Source organism: Dromiciops gliroides, chromosome 1, assembly GCF_019393635.1.
Source record: "Dromiciops gliroides isolate mDroGli1 chromosome 1, mDroGli1.pri, whole genome shotgun sequence".
Lineage (NCBI taxonomy): Eukaryota > Metazoa > Chordata > Mammalia > Microbiotheria > Microbiotheriidae > Dromiciops > Dromiciops gliroides.
Genome location: NC_057861.1, coordinates 586,258,526 through 586,279,952, shown reverse-complemented (window position 1 = coordinate 586,279,952; position 21,427 = coordinate 586,258,526). Strand labels below are relative to the sequence as shown.

Here is a 21,427-nt window from a genome sequence, read left to right as displayed (position 1 = left end):
TATCACCTAGCTTCCCCATAATGGTTTTTCTTTATGACAGTATAACATTGTTCATTTCTGATCAGAGCCTAGGCCAACATCCTATGTGTGGATGCTTGCTCTCCATATATATAGATAACATCTGAAATTTGGCTGTCCCCATCCTGACCAAGACTCTACACATTTGGAGGTTTCACTGTCAAGGCCAGCATGAAAAATGCTTTTACACAGAATGGTTTTCAATGGTTTTGTTCAATATAGAGAAAGTCAGGTCTCTATAACCTCATGGAATTCACAATTTAATTGGGAAGATAAAACAACATATGAGAAACAAAGACATATTAAGAAATTATGTAATGTGTATGCATATGTGTGTAAAGATATATGTAGCATATAAATAAAAATTGACAGGATTAAAATGAGAAAGGTCATGGTGGATTTGAGTTAGTTCATAATGACAAATGGATCTCAGTGTTGAAATGTGAAATTTGGATTATCACAAGTACTATAGGTGAGCATGAACAAAAAGCTTGGAAGGAGGTGGAATGAATAGGAGGTGAGGGCAACATCACTGCTTGGAAGCCAACAGGTCTAGATGAGGTTGGGTAGAAAGGTATAGCTGGTTAATAAGTAGCCTTGCATGCCAAATTGGGCTTAAATTTGATACAATGAACAAACAGAACCACAAAGCTGGAAGGTTTTTGAGTAGAAGAGGAATTTAAATAAAAGATTTTCCATTGAAAAGAAATGCAATTAACTTTATTAATTTTTGAACACAAATAAATTTTGTGTCATTGATTTTGACTCCAATGTAGATTTGAATTAGTACTAATTATTCATTTTATTGCTTCACAAATAATAATGAAAGTTTGTTGTTCTTGGCATGGCAGACTCACCTGATTCAAGCAAGGGAATTACTATGGTATGGGGCAAAGCAGAGAAAGTGTAAGTCTTATTCCATTCTGGACACTTTTTATAGCTCTTAATTTATACTCAGTCTTGAAAAACGACTAGCCTTTTCTTACCTCTGAATGAGAAGATGACTGTACATTTCGAGTTTGCTTTATGGCTTCCTCATACCTTGGGGGATCTTTTGTCTTGGTGACTGCGTTGCCAAATAGAGAGTGTTGTATGATAAACTGCTGAGGTTGAGATGGAGAACCAGGCTATGCCAAACAGAGTTGAGAAATATATTACTATAATACCAAAACTTGCATTCTTCCTGCATACCTTTCACCAGGAATAGGCAATAAAACAGTCAAATAATGCTAACAAAGAATGCTTCTCATTTAAGTAGATAGCAAAAGTAGATTCTAGCAATAGTATTTTTAGGAGGTTACAGCAATCATAATTTTTTTTCCTGTTTAACTATTTCATACTGATATAAATACAAAGTCATGGTAGGCATACTTAAAGTAAGGGATAATATTCTCAAATAAATGTATTCAGTGTAGGCATTGCTATATTGCAAGATTACCTTGTTGGTAGTGCTAGGTCCATTTTGCACTGAAGGAACCTGTGTGTTCCTGGACTGAAGAACACTGCTGGATGTGTTATTAATGAATGGCTGCTGGACTGTTGTAACAGGTGGTCTCTGATAGGAAAATACTGTATTTGATGGTGGGTTAGGTGGAAAAACCTGAAATGGATCAATATTTTCCAATCAATGTATCTGTTTATCTTGAATTATTCATGAACAAAAGAAAATTTATGAACTTAACAAGTTAAACCATTGATCCAACTTAGTCAATATTTCTTGTCTCTGACACTGGTACCAAGGTGCATATTATTGTTACAGAGCTTCATATTCTTTATCCTCTGGTGTCTACATTAAAAGATCAATGAAATTCAAATTTCCCTAGCTTCTTTTAAAAACTCACTATGATTTTGTCTATGAATTTGTTTTGATCTTTCTTGAGCCTATTTATATTTTTAGGTTTGGAAAGGATTTATGAGTTCTATGAATTAACTATAAGTTTTATAGACTATTTATCAAATGTTACTTTAAACTTAATCTTTATAGATAACAGGTTCTAATGATAAAAATTATATTAGTTAATTAAGGAAGAATCATCTAGTTCAGGAAAGCTTCCAAAGGGGGGGAAAAAGTTAAAAAAAATTGGAAGAAAAGGATATTTTTTGTAACCCAAGCCCTTTATATCTTTAAAATATTATTTTCTTTTTAAAGTAAACCGAATTACGCATAATGAGAAGCACCATGGATTAGACTTGATGTCAGGAAAACCTAGGTTCAACTAACACTGTAGCTACTATGATACCCTAGGCAAGTATCTCATTTTCCATTACATGTAAAAATGGCCTCTGGGGTTCCCTTCTAGTAACAGTTTATCATTTAGCCCACATCTGATCACGTACTGTATGTTTGACACTAGTTGACTTTCTCAGAGCTGATAACAAAAGAATGTATATTAAAAATATAGCTGAGTTAATATAATACTTTCATCTGCTCCCCTAAGTCAACGAAAAGTTATTGTTGTGCATTAATGTACACACATGCACATATCTAACTGCCAGGACACAAATACTTTTTTCAAGTATAAATGGTTTTTAGAAGGTATTCTCAGAAAAATACTGTTATGTAATATGTTAAAAAGAACACCGATTTGGAGCTGGAAGACCTGGACTGTGCTTTATAACCTTGAACAAATTACCTAATTTCTCTGTCTTGGAGTTTCCTCTGTAAAATGATGAGGTTTAGCTCTTACATTTCTAAATCCCGTGATATTAAGGATTAGAGTATATTCCTGAAAACAGTTTTCTTTCACAATGATATGCACTTTATAGCTTATGGCTCCATCTAGTGGATAATCAGAGTGAATTCTAACAACTTTTGTCATTTAAAATGTAACTTAGAGGCATCTCTAATTTTAAAGATACACTGAAAAGAGGCTTAAATGACTGTACCAAGGCCATACAACTTGTTAGGATTAGAACTGGGATAGTGAGGCAGTTCTGATGGCTTCCAGCTCAGAGCTCATTGAATTATAGAAGAGTTAGAAAGGAGGACTTTCAGAGGCCTTCTAGTCTAACCCACACCTGAACAAAAATACCCTCAATAGCATATAAATAAATGGTCATCAGCCTTTGCTTGAAGCTTTGCCTCCAATGAGGGGAATTAACTTACCAAGCCCTATTCCATTTTTGATTAGCTCTAATTGTTAGGATATTTTTCATTGCATCAGACCCATGTCTCTTTTTGCTTTGTCTCTCTGTTGCTCATAGTTCTGCCCTCTGGAACCAAGCAAAGTAAGTTGAATCCCTCTTTCATGACAACTAACACATCCTCTACACAGACTGATTTTTTCAACTTATCCTCATATGGAATGATCTCAAAGGATTTGTTGAAGCCTATCTAGGCTGCCTTCTGCTAGATATGTTAAAGGCTGTCAGTGTCCATAAAATACCATTCCAAATGACTGAAGAACTGAACAATATTCCAGATGTGGCCGGATCAGAACTATCATCTCTCTAGCCTTGTCTTGCTTTTCTTTGGTTTTGTGACTGCCATTATCATACAGTTGATAGATTGTTTTTAAAAAAATACTACTAATCATGAGTCCCTCATCTTGCATTTATGAAATTAACTTCTTCAACTGAAGTGTAAGATTAAATTTATCCTATTAAATTATGTTCTATATTCTAAATTCTATAATATGTCAAGTCCTGCCTTTGTCATCCAATGTATGTGTTATTCTTTCTAATTTTGTGTCATTTGCAAATTTAAGTTCACAATAATGTCAAACAGCACAGGGCTCATTTCACTACAGACCTCAATTTTCAAGATGATAATAAGCCATTAATAATTTTATTTTTCAGGTCTGGCCATTTAACCAATTCCAAATCCATTTAGCTACTGATCTATTCCAAACCTCTCCATCTTGTCCAAAATAATAACATGAAAGGTTGGCTCAATTATATTTGTAGCATTTCTTGATTTACCAGTTTAGTAGCACTGTCAAAAAAAAAAAGGGAAATTATTCTTAATGAAGTCATGCTGGCTTAAAAAAAATAATTATTTCTAGATACTCAATAATGATCACTAATTTTAAAAATATATTCTAAAATTCCGTCATTAATCAAAACTAAGCTTATTGACCTTTAGTTTCCAGACTCCACACTCCCTTCTCTGTTTTAAAAATTGGAACATTTATCCTTTTCAAGGCCTGCAGCATCTTTCCTATTCTTATTATCTGTCAAAGATAGTGTAGTGGCTTAGCCATCACTCAACACTGTTTTAAAAAAATACACTTGGATTCATTTGGGTCTAATGACGTCAGTTCTTTCCATTGTACTGTAGCTACCACTTACCAAAAAATGAAATGATTTAGTTTTTTTCTAGTGAGAAAAATTACTTTATTTGATTTTTTTTAAAAAGGCCTTCTTGATTTGAAATTTTGAAAACTCACAGTCAATTTAAGTACATATTTGAAGATAAACTTTTATGTTGGAAGGCTATTTAAATAGATTTTGGAGGATTATCCATGTCTCCAATTTCAATCTTCAATATTCCAAATGGAAATTCAGATGTCTTATGAGTCAAGCCTTGTTCTTCGAGATGACCATTATTTTACAATAATAAGTTAATATTCTGTGTCTAAGGTAGCTAGGTGGCACAGTGGAGAGAGTGCCCAACACTCATCTTCCTGAGTTCAAATCCTGCCTCAGACACTTATTAGCTGTGTGACCCTAGGCAAATCACTTAACCCCATTTGCTTAAGTTTCCTCATTTGTAAAATGAGCTAGAGTAGGAAATAGCAAACCACTCCAGTAACTCTTGCCAAGAAAACCCCAAATGAGGTTGTGAAGAGTCGGCCATGACTGAAAACGACTGAACAACAATAATTCTGTGTCTACTACTCCACTTCAGTAGTCACAAACCTTTCTTATTTGTTGAGACTGGTTGAGTACATGTTGTGTGAAATTGTCTTGTTTTGGATGGGATGTTTGGGCCAAGCCAGAGGATGATACAGGAGCTGATACTTGGGGCTGAGTTGTAATTCCTACTTGTGGTGAAGCCTAGGAGGAGAATAATAAATTACTAATTTCACCATGTGAAGACAAAACCAGTGAAGACAAAACTTAAAGAAAAATCAGTGCTTTCAGAGCCTCGTTTATAGCAAATCATTAAAAAAAAAAAAGCTTAGGAGATACAAGTATTAATGATTGTGCTACTATCATTTCTAGATGCAAATGAAGATTTAACCACCAGTGTTGCTGGATATGGAAACAAATTCTCAAAATAGGCCAAGTTAAGTACATGAAATGATTATTTGCAGTTTCTTAGATGACAGAATTTGGTTTTGTTTACATGTACCTAAGAAATCCTATTCCAGGAACTAGAACATATGAACCCACCATTTTTTTCTTAAAAAAACCCCACAACTCACAAATAATCCAAAACAACTGTTTTTACTTGGCCCTTTTGAGAAAACAGGAAACTATGATAAAAGGAATGCATAATGGATCTAATCATGATAAAGTAACTAAATAATCTCATTGTTTCTTATACAGAAGTACTTGAGTCCTAACTACATGTCACATTGTTCATCTGTTTTAAAGCTCATCCAAATGATTTAAAATATAAAATATATAGAACACAGACAAATATGCCCAAACATGGATGGAGATCCTATGATTATAGCCAGTAGTAGTCTCTTTGAACATTCTCATTCTCAAATTTCAATTCACCTTTTCCAGAATTCAAAATTTAAACTATTCTTGCATTAATATAATGACATATTTTTGAGTATTCTATAACATCAATGCCATTGATTTAATAAATGATTATATATATAATGGCATAAACAAGTTTTTTGTATATATGTATCTATTCATAATATGCTATATACATATAAGTATATTAAAATACAAAGATATTGACCATAAAGAACACAAGTATAAGATTTAAAAACTTAATTTCCTGTCTCAGCTCTGCCACTAATTTACTGTGCTTTCTTGAAAAAGTCTCTGACCTTCATTTTCTTGATTTGTAAAGTTAAAAATTATAATGAATTTAGGTAACTTGTTAGGATAGTGTGAATAGGACTTATGATTAGCCCAGTCTAAGGAAACAGTGATATGGAAGCTTTCTTTATGGGGAGGATTTGAAGAAAAATGTTTGCTTTATTTAAAAAGTGTTTCAATATTTAGATTTTAATAACCCTGACAGTTTTTTACAACCATGAAATCTTGATGCTTTTACTTTGTATCTCCATCACTTTGAACAAGATTTCATTTTGATTCAAAGGAGAAATGAGTAGTTAAAAGGTAAACTTCACACCTGTAGTTTTATACTGCCTACTGGTAGTTGAACTGAAGTTACATTCGAACCCTCGATAGACACTGGGAGTAGCAGCTGTGCAGTTTGGGTGGTTAGTAAAGCTTGAGGCTGAGCAACAACCGTGGTTTGCGGATGTCTCTGTGAACTCACGTAATACTGAGAGATGATGTTCTGCTGGTCAGTTTTGGCCACGGGCACCTCTTGCTTGATAACCACAGCTTTTTTGGCAACTAGGTTCTGGCCAGCAGTAGATCCTGACTGGCCTAAAGAATGGCTGGTACCCGGTATTGATTGCCTTGAGCTAGAACAGTCAGGGAGAGAATTCTCATCTTTGACAGCAGGAATGACATGCTTTTGATCTACATTATTTACAGGATTAGCAGTGGGCTGGGGTGCTGCTGGTGGCTGCTGTCCCCGTTTTTCAACTTCAAGTTGCATTTTTAGTACTTCCACAAGTTTTTGTTCTTGTTCCAGTTTCCTTTTTAGCTCTTCAATCTGTTTTTCTTTCTCCTGAAGCTTTCGGTCCTTTTCAGCCACATCCAATTCCATGTTTGACAGGCCTCCACAGGTAGGACTGAGACTATCTTCATTATTTGTCACCCTCAAAGGAGATGAACTTAAAAACTGGGAGGGGGACATCATGGTCATAATTTCTGTGAAAGTATCTGTCATGTTAGTATCATCAGTACTAAGACTAGAGTGTTCTGAAGGAGATGGGGAGATTGGCAGAGGGGAGCTAATGGTGTCAGTGTGTGTCACACTGCTCGTTCCAGTAGATGATGTTTCTGACTTAAAGCTGGGAATGGTGCTGGCCACAGAACTATTTAATGTAACTGGGAATGCCATAGTAACTTCTGGATTGCTAGTGACTACGGTAGAGGTGGGCACTGCAACAGCATTGCTAGTAGAAATACCACTACTAAGCTCTTGGTATGGTTTCAGACGTTCAATTAGGTCTGTCTTGGTGCCCGACACTGGTAAACCCCTTAACTTCAATTCCATCTTTAGTTCAGCTACCTGGAGACAAAATATTAAGATTAAGTTATTTTTCTCCTTTAGGAACTGAAGTTTTCATACAAGTCTATAGTAAGCTTTTGTGAAGAAATGGGACAAATTTTTACCAAATGAAGCATGTTCATTTAGGCAAGAAAGCATTGCATGTTTGTTTCAAAACAATTATTAACAAAAATATAGTTTTCAAAATATGTACAAGGTGTCCCAAAAGGCTTAGTGCAGTTTGTAAGTTATTGGAGCTTAAAGCTGCAGTAAGGGGCAGCTAGGTGGCACAGTGGATAGAGCACTGGCTCTGGAGTCAGGAGGACCTGAGTTCAAATCCGGCTTCAGACACTTGACACTTACTAGCTGTGTGACCCTGGGCAAGTCACTTAACCCCAATTGTCTCACCAACCCCTCCCCAAACTCCCCTCCACCCCAAAAGCTGCAGTAAGCATTTTGGGACACCTTGTATATGAGGCCATCTCATAGCCTTCTTAACTAAAGTAAGAGTATGCTAGTGAATGCTATCCTTTTGTTAAGGATCTTAAAACACACACACACACACACACACACACACACACACACACCCCAAAACAACATTAGTATATGCTTTTTTTTTGGGGTCGGGGCAATGAGGGTTAAGCCCAGGGTCACACAGCTAGTAAGTGTCAAGTGTCTGAGGCCGGATTTGAACTCTGGTCCTCCTGACTTGAGGGCTAGTGCTTTATCCACTGCAGCACCTAGCTGCCCCATTATATACTTCTTATGCATTAAATAAAATGTTTGCTAGGGGCCAAGCGTGGCATTCAATAATATTCATCAATGGTTTTTTCCTTCCTATTTAACTGGAATCACTAAAGATTTCAGCTAATCTATATACATAAAGAAGACACTGAAGTGAAAACAAGCATGCCCACCAAAAGTTTAATATATTTCTTCTAAAGTAGAATTTTTTTTTGGGGGGGTGAGGCAATTGGGGTTAAGTGACTTGCCCAGGGTCACACAGCTAGTAAGTGTTAAGTGTCTGAGGCCGGATTTGAACTCAGGTCCTCCTGACTCCAGGGTCGGTGCTCTATCCACTGTGCCACATAGCTGCCCCTAAAGTAGAATTTCTAAGGAGAATCATTCTCATTTGCCAAATATAGGAAATGGTCACAGTCTTTGCTTTTTATTAGTCCACATGAGTGCATAAATTCCCTTTTTCTATCATTACCTTCAAATCATCCAGGCTAGAAGGCAGTGGTCCCGGTTTTCTAATAGGAATAGAAGCATTCTGTCTCGTGTTGGCTACTGCTGTAGGTGCATTATTGCTCAAAGTTGAATTTCCACTATTATGTTTGTCATTTAATGGCCTTCGAAAGAAAAAGTAAAACCAAATCCATAGTTATATATGTTTTTGCAAATCAGCTCAATTCTAGCAGACCTGTTGTTGGTCCAAAACATGAATCTATCAACAACAAACTCTACTTGCATTTTGGGGAACCACATAGAAATCCTAGTTTTTATATAAATTATATAAATTTTATATAAAAATAAATTCATTGTCCTGAAATTACTCATTTTTCTTCCACCTTTTTCTGTCAGATATAACAGCACTATACTTTTTCCACATAATTATTTTATGGAATAAGGGTTGACTTCAGTTATGAAGTGAGTATTTTTCTGCTATATTAGCTTCTGTTTGGTTTTTACCCTGATAACTATGTTTGATAGGATGCTGTTTTGCCAGAAAATATTTACTTTCAATGAAAAAAACAGCATGCTAGATTTCATATATGAACCACAGCCATATCACTAAGTTTAAGTATGTAAAATATAGCCATTATCTAGAAAAACAAAATTTCCCTAGAAAGTGTTAGAAATGTCACTATTACTACCTGCTGTGTTTTGTAACCTTGTTTGCTCTAGCATCTGTCCTTCTGAGATACAATATGCCTATAGAGTATTACCTCATTTTACCATATTTGGACTGTTATTTTATTTCCCAGCTACTTGATACATATAATCAGATTAGAGTTGAAAAAATTTGTTGGTGTTTTTTTTTATACAAACCACTTAAATTTTTTTTAGATTTTAGAAAGCACTTTGAAGTTAATGATGGAACCAGTGAAATTTGTGAAATCAATTGCCACTCAAACTGTTACATATTGCAGTTGTTAAAGTACTCTGTCTACATAGTATGATGCTTTATGTACAGCTGGCAAAAGACAGGAAAGATCCCCTCAAAAGTTGGGAGTCTTACATTTAGAGACTGCCTAGCCCCCTAAATCTCCAAGTGCTCTTTCCATGTTAGTCCATTTGATATAGAGCTATCAAATTATTATTTCAAAGACTGCTTTTCATCCTTGTTAGCATGGTCCTCTAGTTACCTCAGAAGTAAAACTGTTAAACGAATATTCATAGCCATCAACTATATCTCTTTCCCTTTTTCTAAAACTTATACTTCCAAATTCAAAATCAGCATAACCTCTTCACTTCAGCTAAGCCTATCGATTTAACTAAATATCTTGCTTCCCTCTACCTTCTTGCCTCTGTTCATAGCATTTGTCTTGTCTGAACATTTAAACTCACCTCAATCAAAAAGCCTTTCCTGACCAACTCTACATCCTTTCATATAGTTCTCAATTTTCATGCATTCTATATTTACTGCTATATTGCTACGTAATTTTTTTAGGTGTTGTGTATGTGTTTGGGGAGAGGGTGGGGAGGATGATGTAGGGACTTCTATTCTTGAGATTTCATTAGTGTAAAGAACCCCTGGTTAAGAAACTCTTCTATCAATGCAAAAGAGCAGATGTTCTGCAACTTGAAGTCCCACAGAGTTGCATTTGGGCACTGAGAGGGGGAGGTTAAGTAACCTCCCCAGGGCATACAGCCAATATTGGTGTCAGAGACCAGAGATATCTTTGAGTCAGAGACTACAATTGATTGCTTCAAGATCATTAATCTGTATTTTTTAGAATTCCCAAAATGTCGATACTATTGGACCCCCATATACCAAAGGATAGCCTTGATTTCCCTGAGGCTGTGCCTTTGGGGAAGTCAGCTTGATCTGTCATTCATTTTCTCATCTGTAAGGTGTCTCTGAGAATCCCTCCTGTGGTTTGGTGACAGTACCTCATGCCCATAGGCATGGGAAAGAAAAGGATTGCCTTTTAACATGAATGTGTCCTAACTGCACCTGGCTTTTCCTTCATCTGGTCTCAGAGGTTATTCCCTAGAGATTCATTATAACACCCTGCTTCTCATTTTCTGCTTTGTTTAGTGAAAATTGTTTTGTTTTTTTCAAGTACATTCAAATTCCCTGAGGGTAGGCACTGTATATGTACCTCTTTCATATGTCTCCCTAATACAAACTATATGTAAAAATAGTAATTCATTTAGTCCTTTTTAAATATATGAAAAGAAAAGCATTTTAAAATGATGCTAGAAATTCTGCACTTTACAAAAAATGATATTCAATATATTAGAATAAGCACTGCTTGGTGAACACTGTAATGACTGGAATGATACGACCTGCTGGAGACTTACTGTAGAAAAGCTCCACCATGAGGTGAAGATCTCTGACTGCAAGACCATGCATCTTGCCTTTGGCGTCAGGAAGTGACATCTGCTTGTGGCAGGAAGAAGGGGGAGCCTGGCACTCTGACTCGCTCTCTTTCGTGTGGACTCTGGCGGAGAGCGGAGCTAGGAATGCTCGCTCCCTTTAATAGATAGGAATCTAGGCCTTTCTCTTTCTCTTCACCAAATTCTTATTCTCCTTAATAAATGCTTAAAAGTCTAACTCTTGCTAAAGCTTATGATTTATTGTAGAATTTTAGCCCTTAACAACACCAATGTCAGCAAATGCTTTGTATTTCTAACTCTCTTAGGATAAGGCTACATATTCTTGAAAAACTACAGAAAGCATTTAAAGAGGATTATATTCAGATCAAAAAAGTAATTCATTCCAGCCTTTAATTTCTAGAAAGGATATTAGAAAGTTAAACATATGTAACAGATTATAGTCTAGAATTTTATTATCAAGAGCTTCTTAGGGAGTCCTTTTGGGAGCGGGGGGTAAGGAGGTGTTACTGGGTCCTCACTGTTTTGCCCAGGTTAAAAGTGTAAACAGTCATTCATAGGCTCAATCTCTATTCCACAATCAGCATGGAAACTCTGACCTGCTTAGTTTCTAACATGGGCCAGTTTGCTCCTCCTTGGTCAACTGGGTCTCTCCTCTTCTCCTCCCCTCCCCATTCTCTCCTATTGTTTGTTCCCAATAGGGGCTCACCATATTGGTGCCAGACAGTGTGAACACCTGATTAGCTTTTAGCATTACTGCACAGCTAAGAACTCCCAAGCTCAAGGGATCAAGTAACCTCAAACTCCCTGCCTAGGGTCCTTCCCTGAAAGTCTTCATTAAATATGGAATACTTTTAAACAGGCTTCGTTATTAGCATGACTGGGCAACTATGTGCACTTTTATGATTAGTATCTGTTTATAAATAGCTTTACCAACACTTAGACATGCAGTTCAATTCAACACGGATTACATACTTCAAGCTTGTAGAGTACCATGTCAGAACCTCAATGAAATACAAAAGTTTAGCTAAGACACTGTCCCTCACATGAAATTTACAGACTAACACAAAAATATTATCTTATAAAAGGAAATGAGTCTCGCGTGGGCTGATGATGAGTGAGATGAGCAGAACCAGAAGAACATTGTACACAGTATCATCAACATTGAGTGTTGATCTACTGTGATGGACTATATTCTTCTCACCAATGCAATGGTACAGAAGAGTTTCAGGGAACTCATGATAGAAGAGGATCTCCAAATCCAGGGGGGGGAAAAAAAGAACTGTGGAGTATAGATGCTGAATGAACCATACTATTTCTTTTGTTTTTGGTGCTGTTGTTTTTTCTATTTTGAGGTTTTTCATCATTGCTCTGATTTTTCTCTTATAACATGACTAATGCAGAAATAGGATTAATGTTATTGTATGTGTGTGTGTGTGTGTATGTGTATAAATAAAACCTATATCAGATTACCTGCTGTCTAGGGGAGGGGGGAGGGAGGGAGAAAAATCTGAAAATGGAAAGCTTGTATAAACAAAAGTTGAGAACTACCTTTACGTGTAACGGGGAAAAAAATACTTTATTAATTAAAAAAAAAAGGAAATAAGGGCTTATGATAAGGATAACATTTTCCTTGGCTTAGTAGTTAAGGAGTTTGGAGATGCCTTCTGTTCGAGTAGGTTTTAGATAGGAATGCTAGGTGAAAGTCTGGACACAAGGCCACACTTAAGGCTTTCAGAACTGATGAAGCCTAAGTAATTTCTTCCTCTTCAAAGCTTGACCAGCTGTTTTTAATGACGAGAGTAAGTATTTGTGGGAGTTTGTGGAATCAGTTATTCTCTAATGCCTTCTTGACTTACTTTCACTGCCAGGTCATTATATCATAGGAGCTTGAAGAGACCTTGGAGGTCACCAAGTCCTACAAACTTCTTTTTTGGATGAGGTAACAGAGAGGTTCAAATAAGTATAATGACTTGCTCAGGGCCACACAGGTAGTGTATAGCAGTGGTAGAATTCAAAACATAGGCTGCTGACTCCAAATTAAGTGCTCTTACTAATCATAATATTTTGTGGCCTGTAAATATGCCATACAGTAAAACCCCAACACCAGGAATTCCATAGGATATTCAAATGTAATTTCTTGTAATGAAATAATAATAACATTTGCAAATAGCTAAGTGCTTACTATGTGCCGGGTATTCTGGTAAGCACCTTTAAATTATTATTTCATTTGTTCTTCACAACTACCTATTATCCTGTTTTACAGATGAGGAAACTGAGGCAGAGGTTAAGTGACTTGCCAAAGGTCACACAGGCACTAAGTGTCAAAATTAGTAAGATATGAAGAAAACTGTATTTCTAACCTGAAGGATACGTGAAATAGACTATATACAAATTCTCTGTTGAATTAAGTCTATTAATCACTTATACCTGAATTAAATGAAAAGAAGTATTTTTCTTCCTCTAACAAGTACCTCTTGTTTTCTATTTTCTTCCAGTTGATAATGTGGTTAAATGGTAGCTATGTTTGAGTTGAGGGAAGCTGAAGAATAATTGCTACTTAAGATGAAAACAAAAGGACCATTAAAAAGCTCAGTTCAATTTTATTCTTCCCACTAATATGGATAAATAGCAGGAAATAAAATTCTTCCTTCATGTGAGTATTATAAGGTCAAGGACTAGAGAAAGGACTTATTTTATAGGAATATGGCAGCATATAGTACAATATTATGGACAGCAAAGAGCTGATTTGTAGTGCTAGACTTGGAGTTGGGAAATTTAATTTCTGAGACTTATAGTACAAGTCACTTATCCTCTCTGAACCTCAGTTTTTCAGCTGAAAAATGGGTGCATCTCCTATAGCATAAACCTCATAGCACTGCTACATAATGGGATAAAATATGAAAAGTACTTCAGAAAACTTAACACATATAGTTATTATTATTATTAAGTCCACTTTATTTTTTCCAACCAGGGTCCTTAGCCACTTAAGTAAACTTCATTTTTGAACCATCCCAACTATCTATAAGGCTTTTTTAAGGGGTATCTGCATTTTAAGCGAAGAGCTTGTTAATGCAAATAAATCTTTAGCAGAATATATGGGGAATGCTTCAAAATAGAATGCTCAAAGTAGAATATTGCATATTAGGAAATGGGATAAACACTTTCTTGTAATGAATTATTTATAATGAATGAACTAAGCCTGTATTTTCTTTAGCAGTAGTTTCAATAGAAGCACAGTTGTGTCTTTGTCAATTATACAAAACACTGTTCAAACTCCACAACAAAGGGAAGCACCGTAGTGGAATGAAAAAGCATGGGCCAACTTTCTTATAAAGATCTAAAAAAATATACCCGAGTCCAAAATACATCCAAATAATGCCATAGGAAAATTCCCGGAGCAGCAAAACTCACAGAAGAATGTGCTGAAATCATCTTCTAACCAAGAATGGCTTGGAAGGTCAGAAGGAGGGAGTTGCTGTGCTGATACAGGAGTCGGGCCCAACCCCACAGTCACCCTGACACAGATCCAGTCTCAGGAAGTCCTCACCAGACAAGGAGACCCCCAGAGCCTCTGAATCAGCTGAAGCACCAGTGTTGTCTGGAACCAAGCTCACAGTCTGGTGAGTGGACTGAGGCCTGGGCAGGGGAGAGACTACAGGGGTCTATGCTGGTGCTAAGCAGAACTTGGATTTTACACCCCTGCTGAGAACCAGGAGGTAGGCTCAAGTAGCAGTGGCCCAGGTTGGGGAGGGGCACAGGCTCATCAGAGCTAACAACCACAACACACAAAGCTGGTTGATTGGCAAGTTGGTCTGGGGTCATCTAAGGACCAGGAAACAGGCTGGGGGAGTGAAGAACCTGATTCTCCTTAAATCATACCACCTGGGACTTCTTAAGCTTGGGATACTGCAGCCTGGAAACAGTGCCCCACTTTAAGGAGCTAAAAGTCTAGTAAAAGGAAGGCAATATGAGCCGACAGAGAAAGGTGAGGACCATAGAAAGTTTCTTCAGTAACAAGGAAGACCAAGGGGCACCCTCAGAGGAAGATGTCAACACCAGGGCCCCTATATCTAAAGCTTCCAAGAAAAATACGAATTGGTCCCAGGCCATAGAGGTGCTCAAAAAGGACTTTGAAGATACAATTAGAGAGGTAGAGGAAAAAATGGAAAGAGAAATGAGGGTGATGCAGGAAAGACATGAGAAAAAAGTCAAAGAAAAGCTCTCTGATGAAAATAACTGCCTAAGAATTAGGATTGAACAAATGGAAGCCAGTGACTTTATGAGAAACCAAGACACAATCAAGCAAATCCAAATGAATAAAAAAATAGAGGGCAATGTGAAATATCTTCTGGGAAAAACTGCTGACCTGGAAAATAGGTCCAGGAGAGATAATTTGAAAATTATTGGCCTGCCTGAAAACCATGATCAAGGAAAGAGCTTAGACACCATCTTCCAAGATATTCTCAGGGAAAATTGCCCTGAAATTCTAGAATTAGAAGCTAAAATAGAAATTGAAAGAATCCACCAATCACCTCCAGAAAGAGATCCCAAAAAATATACCCGAAAAAAATATGAAAAAAGGGGGTTTAGCAGTACCAGATCTCAAACTGTATAATAAAGTGGTGGTAATCAAAACAATCTGGTCCTGGCTAAAAAATAGAGAGGTGGATCAGTGGAATAAAAAGGTCAAGAATAGGGGGCAGCTAGGTGGCACAGTGGATAGAGCACTGGCCCTGGAGTCGGGAGTACCTGAGTTCAAATCCGTCCTCAGACACTTTACACTTACTAGCTGTGTGACTCTGGGCAAGTCACTTAACCCCAATTGCCTCACTTAAAAAAAAAAAAGTCAAGAATATCAAGAGAATTAATGAAAAAAAAAAAAAGGAAGGAAGGAAGCCTAGAAGAATCAGATTTCCAACTATGCTACAAAGATGTAAATATCGACATGATTTGGTACTGGATAAGAAATAGAAAGATTGATCAGTAGAACAGATAAGGTACAAAATATACAGAAGCAAATGAGCATAGTGATGTATTTGGTAAACTCAAAGATCCCAGCTTCTGCGGCAAGAACTTACTATTCAACAAAAAACTGTTGGGAAACCTGGAGAGCAGTTTGGCAAAACTAGGTACAGACCCATATACCAAGATGAGATCCAAATGGATACAAGGTTAAGACATAGAGGGTGATACCATAAGGAAATTAGAGGAACATGGAAAAAATTGGCTGTCAGATCTATGGATAGGTGAAGAGTTCAAGACCAACAAGAGATAAGAGAGGTTTCATAGGAGGTAAAATGGACTATTTTGACTACATAAAATTAAGTTTTTGCACAAACAAAACCAATGCAACTAAAATTAGAAGAGAATTAGGAAATTGAAGAAAAAAATCTTTGCAGCAAGTTTCTCTGATGAAGGTCTTATTTCTAAGATACACAGACATACCTCATTCAGATTTGTAAGAGCTATTTATAAGAAGACTATGAATAGGCAAGTTTAAAGGAAGAAGTTTAAGTTCTCAATACCCATATGAAAAAATAATACTTATAATAACCAATATAAACATAATAACTAGTACTTATAACTATAATAAATAACTCTAAATAACTAATACCTAAAGAAATACAAAATAAAACAACTCTGAGGTACCACCTCAAACCATGCAACTAAGTTGACCAAACAGGAAAATGACAAATGTTGGAGAAGCTCAGGGAAGACAGGTACTTTAATGTACTATTAGTGTAACTCTAAACTGGTCCAATCATTCTGGAAAGCAATTTGATACTATGTCCAAAAAGCTATTAAATTGTCAATACCCTCTGATCCTGTGATACCACTATTTGATCTAGATATCGAAGAAAGAGTTAAAAGACTCATTTGTACAACTATATTTATATAGTAGGTTTTTGGTTTTTTTTGGGGTGGAGGGTGGTGGTGGCAAAGAATTGGAAACTGAGGGGAGATGCCCATCATTTGAGCAATGGCTGAACAAGTTATGGCATAATGAAGGTGAGGGAATACTATTGTGCTGTAAGATATGATGAAGGAGATGTTTTCAGAAAAACCTAGATTCTTTTCATTGATTCAAAGTGAAGTAAGCAGAACCAGGAGACCAATTTATATAATAACAGTGGTATTATAAAGGTAACTTTAAAAGACTTGGAAACTCTCATTAACACTATGACTAATCACAGTTCCAGAGAACTCATGATGTAACAAATGTTACACCCTTTGAGATAAAACAGTGATAAACTTGAGTACACATTGAAGCATCTTTTCTGTCTCTTCCTCATTCTCTCCCTTCCTATGTAATCTAGAAAACGTTTTATTGGGATACATTTTTAAAAAAGATTCTTTAGGTAAAATTCTTTCCTCTTCCTACGATGTTTTGTAATCACCTCAAACTTAACATAAATTGAGTTTGAGGTGATTGCAAAAATTGAATTCATGGTGTTTCAACCCTTCAAATTTCCTTGTTATTAACTAACACCATTCTACCATGGGCCAAGTTCTTTTGATTTTTTCTTGAAATGTTACATATCTTTGTCTCTTCCTATCCAATAAGACTACTATTTCTACAGTCTAGTTCTTTATCATTTCCAGTTTAAAGAATTATAGTAGTGGCCTAACTAGAGAAAATAAAGGAGTAGGGAGTCTAGTTATATATGCTAATAGACTAATTTTCCTTTGATACATAATAGAACCATACATATTTGAGCTTAAAGGGACTTTTAGAAGATCATTCTGTCCAAAGCCCTCACTTTTACAGATGAAGAAACTGAGGCTGAAGAGTCCAGTGACTTACTCAAGGTTACACTGTTATCCAGTACAGAACTGAACTTGAACTCACATCTTCTGATTCCCAAATTTAGTGGTTTCCATTATACCACAATGTGATGTCACTCCCATGCTCAAACTTCTACAGTGACTCCCTATTTTCTTCTATTTCAAGGAAATAGAATATTACCAGCATGAATATTGCTTCCACTCATGAATATAAAAATTTCTCTGTAACTTGGCCGATGATTTTCAATAGTCGTACCTGAAAAATTCAACACTCTATGATCAAACTAGTGAATGAGTTTCTCCATAATTAACTGGCAGATCTTCAGTTAAAAAACTGTCTTTTCAGTTTTGTAGGAACTGGCATAGCTTATACTTTATACCTTATAGTCTCCTTCACACCAAGATGAAGCACTGGACATTTGAAGATTATCTTCTTTGAAAGCAAATCTAAATTTTCCCTTCAAGATTGTGCATAATGCACCCCCATTATGTCCATTCACATTTTTTACTACTCCATAACACATAACACAGACCCTCTACTCTAGTTATACTCCTCCCACAAGCAAACAAGGGTCTGATAATTTCTCTAAGCATCTGTGCCTTGCTCATGTTCATCTTTCCTAAAATGGTCTCTTCTTTCTCTTCTTCTTAATATGGTACTCAACCTTTCTAGTCCCAAGATCCCTTTCTATTCTTATCAAGTGACCCCCCTCCAGCTTTTCTTCACATGTATTATATTTATAGATATTACTGTTATTAGAAATTAAAAATTCTTAGCATTATTATGAAAATACGTTTGTTTCGTTTTTTTGGTGAGGCAATTGGGGTTAAGTGACTTGTCCAGGGTCACACAGCTAGTAAGTGTCAAGTGTCTGAGGGTGGATTTGAACTCAGGTACTCCTGATTCCAGGGCCGGTGCTCTATCCACTGCGCCACCTAGCTGCCCCATGAAAATAGTTTTAACTTTGAAAACTCTCTGAAGAAATCTCAGGGATTCTCAGGGGTCCCTAAATCATACTCTAAGAACTCCTGCCTCACTGATTTCTTTCTCTTCTGAACTGTTATTGCATTTACAATCTATACAATAAAACTTAAAACTGAATTATTTACTATCTTATATTATGTGCTATTGTTTTATGTATAATAATAGTCTTGTCTCAATTGTAATTTCCTTGAAGAGGCTGTGCCTATATTTTTATACCTCTCATATCACCTAGTACTGTACTGAGCACATAGTAGGTACTTAACTGAAGTGTAAGCAGCCACTTCTATTTTCTAATAATTCTAGAGCCTTCTGTAAAATACAAAATTATACTACCAAAGATGGGTTTGAGCCCTCAAGAGCTGACTCATTAAGCTGTCAAAGAGTTATTTATGAGTTTCAACCTCATGAGGGAAAAAGCAACAGAGAAGGCCACAAGTATAGCTCTAAATCTCTAATAGCATGATTACTCAGTTAAAGAACACAGATATCCTGGCAAAGAAAATATTGACAAAATCTTCCATACTTGAGTGGTGCAGGTAGAATAGTCTGGTAGTTGTAGTGTTGTTGCTGTTGGCTCAGGATCTGTAGCTGCAGGAAAAGCTGCTGTTGCTGTAGCAAACGGGCATAGTTGGAGTCCATCTGTGGCTCGTTCTTCTCACCTTTCTGATCTGGTGGGATATACTGATGGTACTTCAACTTCTTAACCCGTGGTTTGGGATCTTTACATTTCTTGCTTCGGTGCTTGTCATTTGGATTCTTAGGATGACTTTGCTATTTAAAGAAAGAAAGCAAACAGGAACAGCTTTATAGATGGCACTGTATTAAAATCTATTCTCTTATGTATCTAACTTGAAACCACTGAAATAAGGACATTTATTTGTGAGAAAAATTGGAATCAGATAATTTTTTTGCTTTGTGCCCTTTTCTCTTAAGAATAGCTGAAATTAGATCATCCTTTCTTTTTTCAACATCCACATTTATATAAGCACACCCAATGTAATAAATATCAAACAAAAAACTGGTGAAAGTGATTCACAGGCTACTTGAAGGTGCTGTGTCTAATTTGATAATTTAAATAAGGTCAAATCTGAGGCCTTAAAATTAGACTTTAGGAGAGATGAAGTTTTTCGTTATTTTCATGAATTTTAGTTTCACAACTGATTTCTAAAAGGCACAAATACATTAGAAAGGCATTTTATTCTTGTAGTAAGCCCCTGAAAAAAGTAACAGTTGAAGAAAAGTGGAAATCTTTAAGTTTAATTGCCATTTAAATTATACATCTAAAGTATAATATATATTGTTTCTCAAAAAGTACTAACATATTTAAAACATTAAAAATTTTATTGTTGCTATTTTTTCTGATTAAAAAGCATACACTGCCCCCTCCCAAATTGAACAATAAAAAAAAGAAAAGAACCCTTGTAACAAATACATAGGGTCAAGCAAAACAAATTCATTGGTCATGTTTAAAAATACATGTCTCATTTTGCATTTTAAATCCTTCACCTTTCTGGTAGGAAGTGGTTAACATACTTCATCTCTGGAATCTTGTTTTGTCATTACATTGATTGGAATTCTAAAATCTTTCAATATCACAAAACTACATTTTAAAGAGATTTTCTTTCTTGAAAGAATTTTCCCAAAGATTTAAATTCTATTCTAGTAATTACTTTCTGCATATTCTTTAAAAATGTAAAACTAAATTATTAAATACAACTATGAAATAACAAACATGGAGATTAATTTCCTACTTAATAGAACATGTTACTTAATTTTAACCTGTAAGGTTGTAACTCCTCCAATGAAGTGACTTCATATTTATATTCTTTTATTTTTTTTTTCTTTTAAAAGACAGCTCATGGAATCATTATTGTGGTGTTAGCTCTAAAGATACAAACATTTGTTCAATATTTTATGGGAAGTTAGCCAATGTAGCGCCAGTGCTCCTAAGTCTTTGTTAAATGGATGCAACTTAAATTCCCAAATACAGCAGGCAATTTATATCAAGCATAATGTCATGAAATAATGATAAATTATGTGATATGTATAAGACAGTGCACATCCTAGCAATAAGTACAGTTTTATGTCTCATATCTATTTAGTGACTCATTATATTCTTTTTTTTTTTTACCCCCCAGGGCAATGGGGGTTAAGTGACTTGCCCAGGGTCACACAGCTAGTAAGTGTTAAGTGTCTGAGGCCGGATTTGAACTCAGGTACTCCTGAATCCAGGACCAGTGCTTTATCCACTGCGCCACCTAGCTGCCCCCGACTCATTATATTCTTTATCTTCCTTTTACATAATTCTTCAGGGAAAAGGTTACCTGTTTTTTTTAAGATAACAAAGGCAAAAACAATATTAGATGTTAATTGTAGCTTGTTAATTTGCATGCTGAAAAAAAAGAATGGCTGTATGTATGAATTATCTTTCAAAGAATAGTAAAGTCAGTGTGCCAAAAGCTGAATTATTTATATCTCTTTTTATCACTAAACCTATTTAACCAAAGTCCATGTCTGATGTCAAAAATATGACTTATTCCAAGGAAGCAGAAGTATTTCCATCTTCATTATGGTAACTGCCACCTGACTGTAAATCGCACATTCTGAATTATATTTAATCATTCAATTAACACCTACAGGTTGTGTATCATTTCTATTAAATGTCTCATGTACAGTAAGTCATCTACTGTTTTCCTCACTCTGCATCACTGGGGAACTGGAATTTTTTTTTCTTCCCCAAAAGGAACTAAATATCAAAACCAAATTGTGTTGTGTTTATATTTTTTAAACATTAGGTAAGAAATTATATGCTA

At 35.8% G+C, this 21,427-nt stretch overlaps 1 protein-coding gene across 9 annotated transcripts in view; it reads right to left on the bottom strand.

The window, feature by feature from the left end:
- MRTFB (myocardin related transcription factor B) overlaps positions 1 to 21,427 on the bottom strand; it is a 258,398-nt gene that overhangs the window by 8,692 nt on the left and 228,279 nt on the right. For 7 of the 9 annotated variants that reach the window (XM_043996516.1, XM_043996573.1, XM_043996509.1 and 4 more), the window contains 6 exons: positions 19,138 to 19,385; positions 8,490 to 8,628; positions 6,281 to 7,297; positions 4,879 to 5,016; positions 1,457 to 1,618; positions 1,005 to 1,145 (listed from right to left, as the gene is read on the bottom strand). In XM_043996516.1, the coding sequence (XP_043852451.1) occupies positions 1,005 to 1,145; positions 1,457 to 1,618; positions 4,879 to 5,016; positions 6,281 to 7,297; positions 8,490 to 8,628; positions 19,138 to 19,385 (1,845 nt within the window). The remainder of the gene's footprint in view (positions 1 to 1,004; positions 1,146 to 1,456; positions 1,619 to 4,878; positions 5,017 to 6,280; positions 7,298 to 8,489; positions 8,629 to 19,137; positions 19,386 to 21,427) is intronic. The other 2 variants (XM_043996551.1, XM_043996559.1) reach the window with 1 other exon arrangement.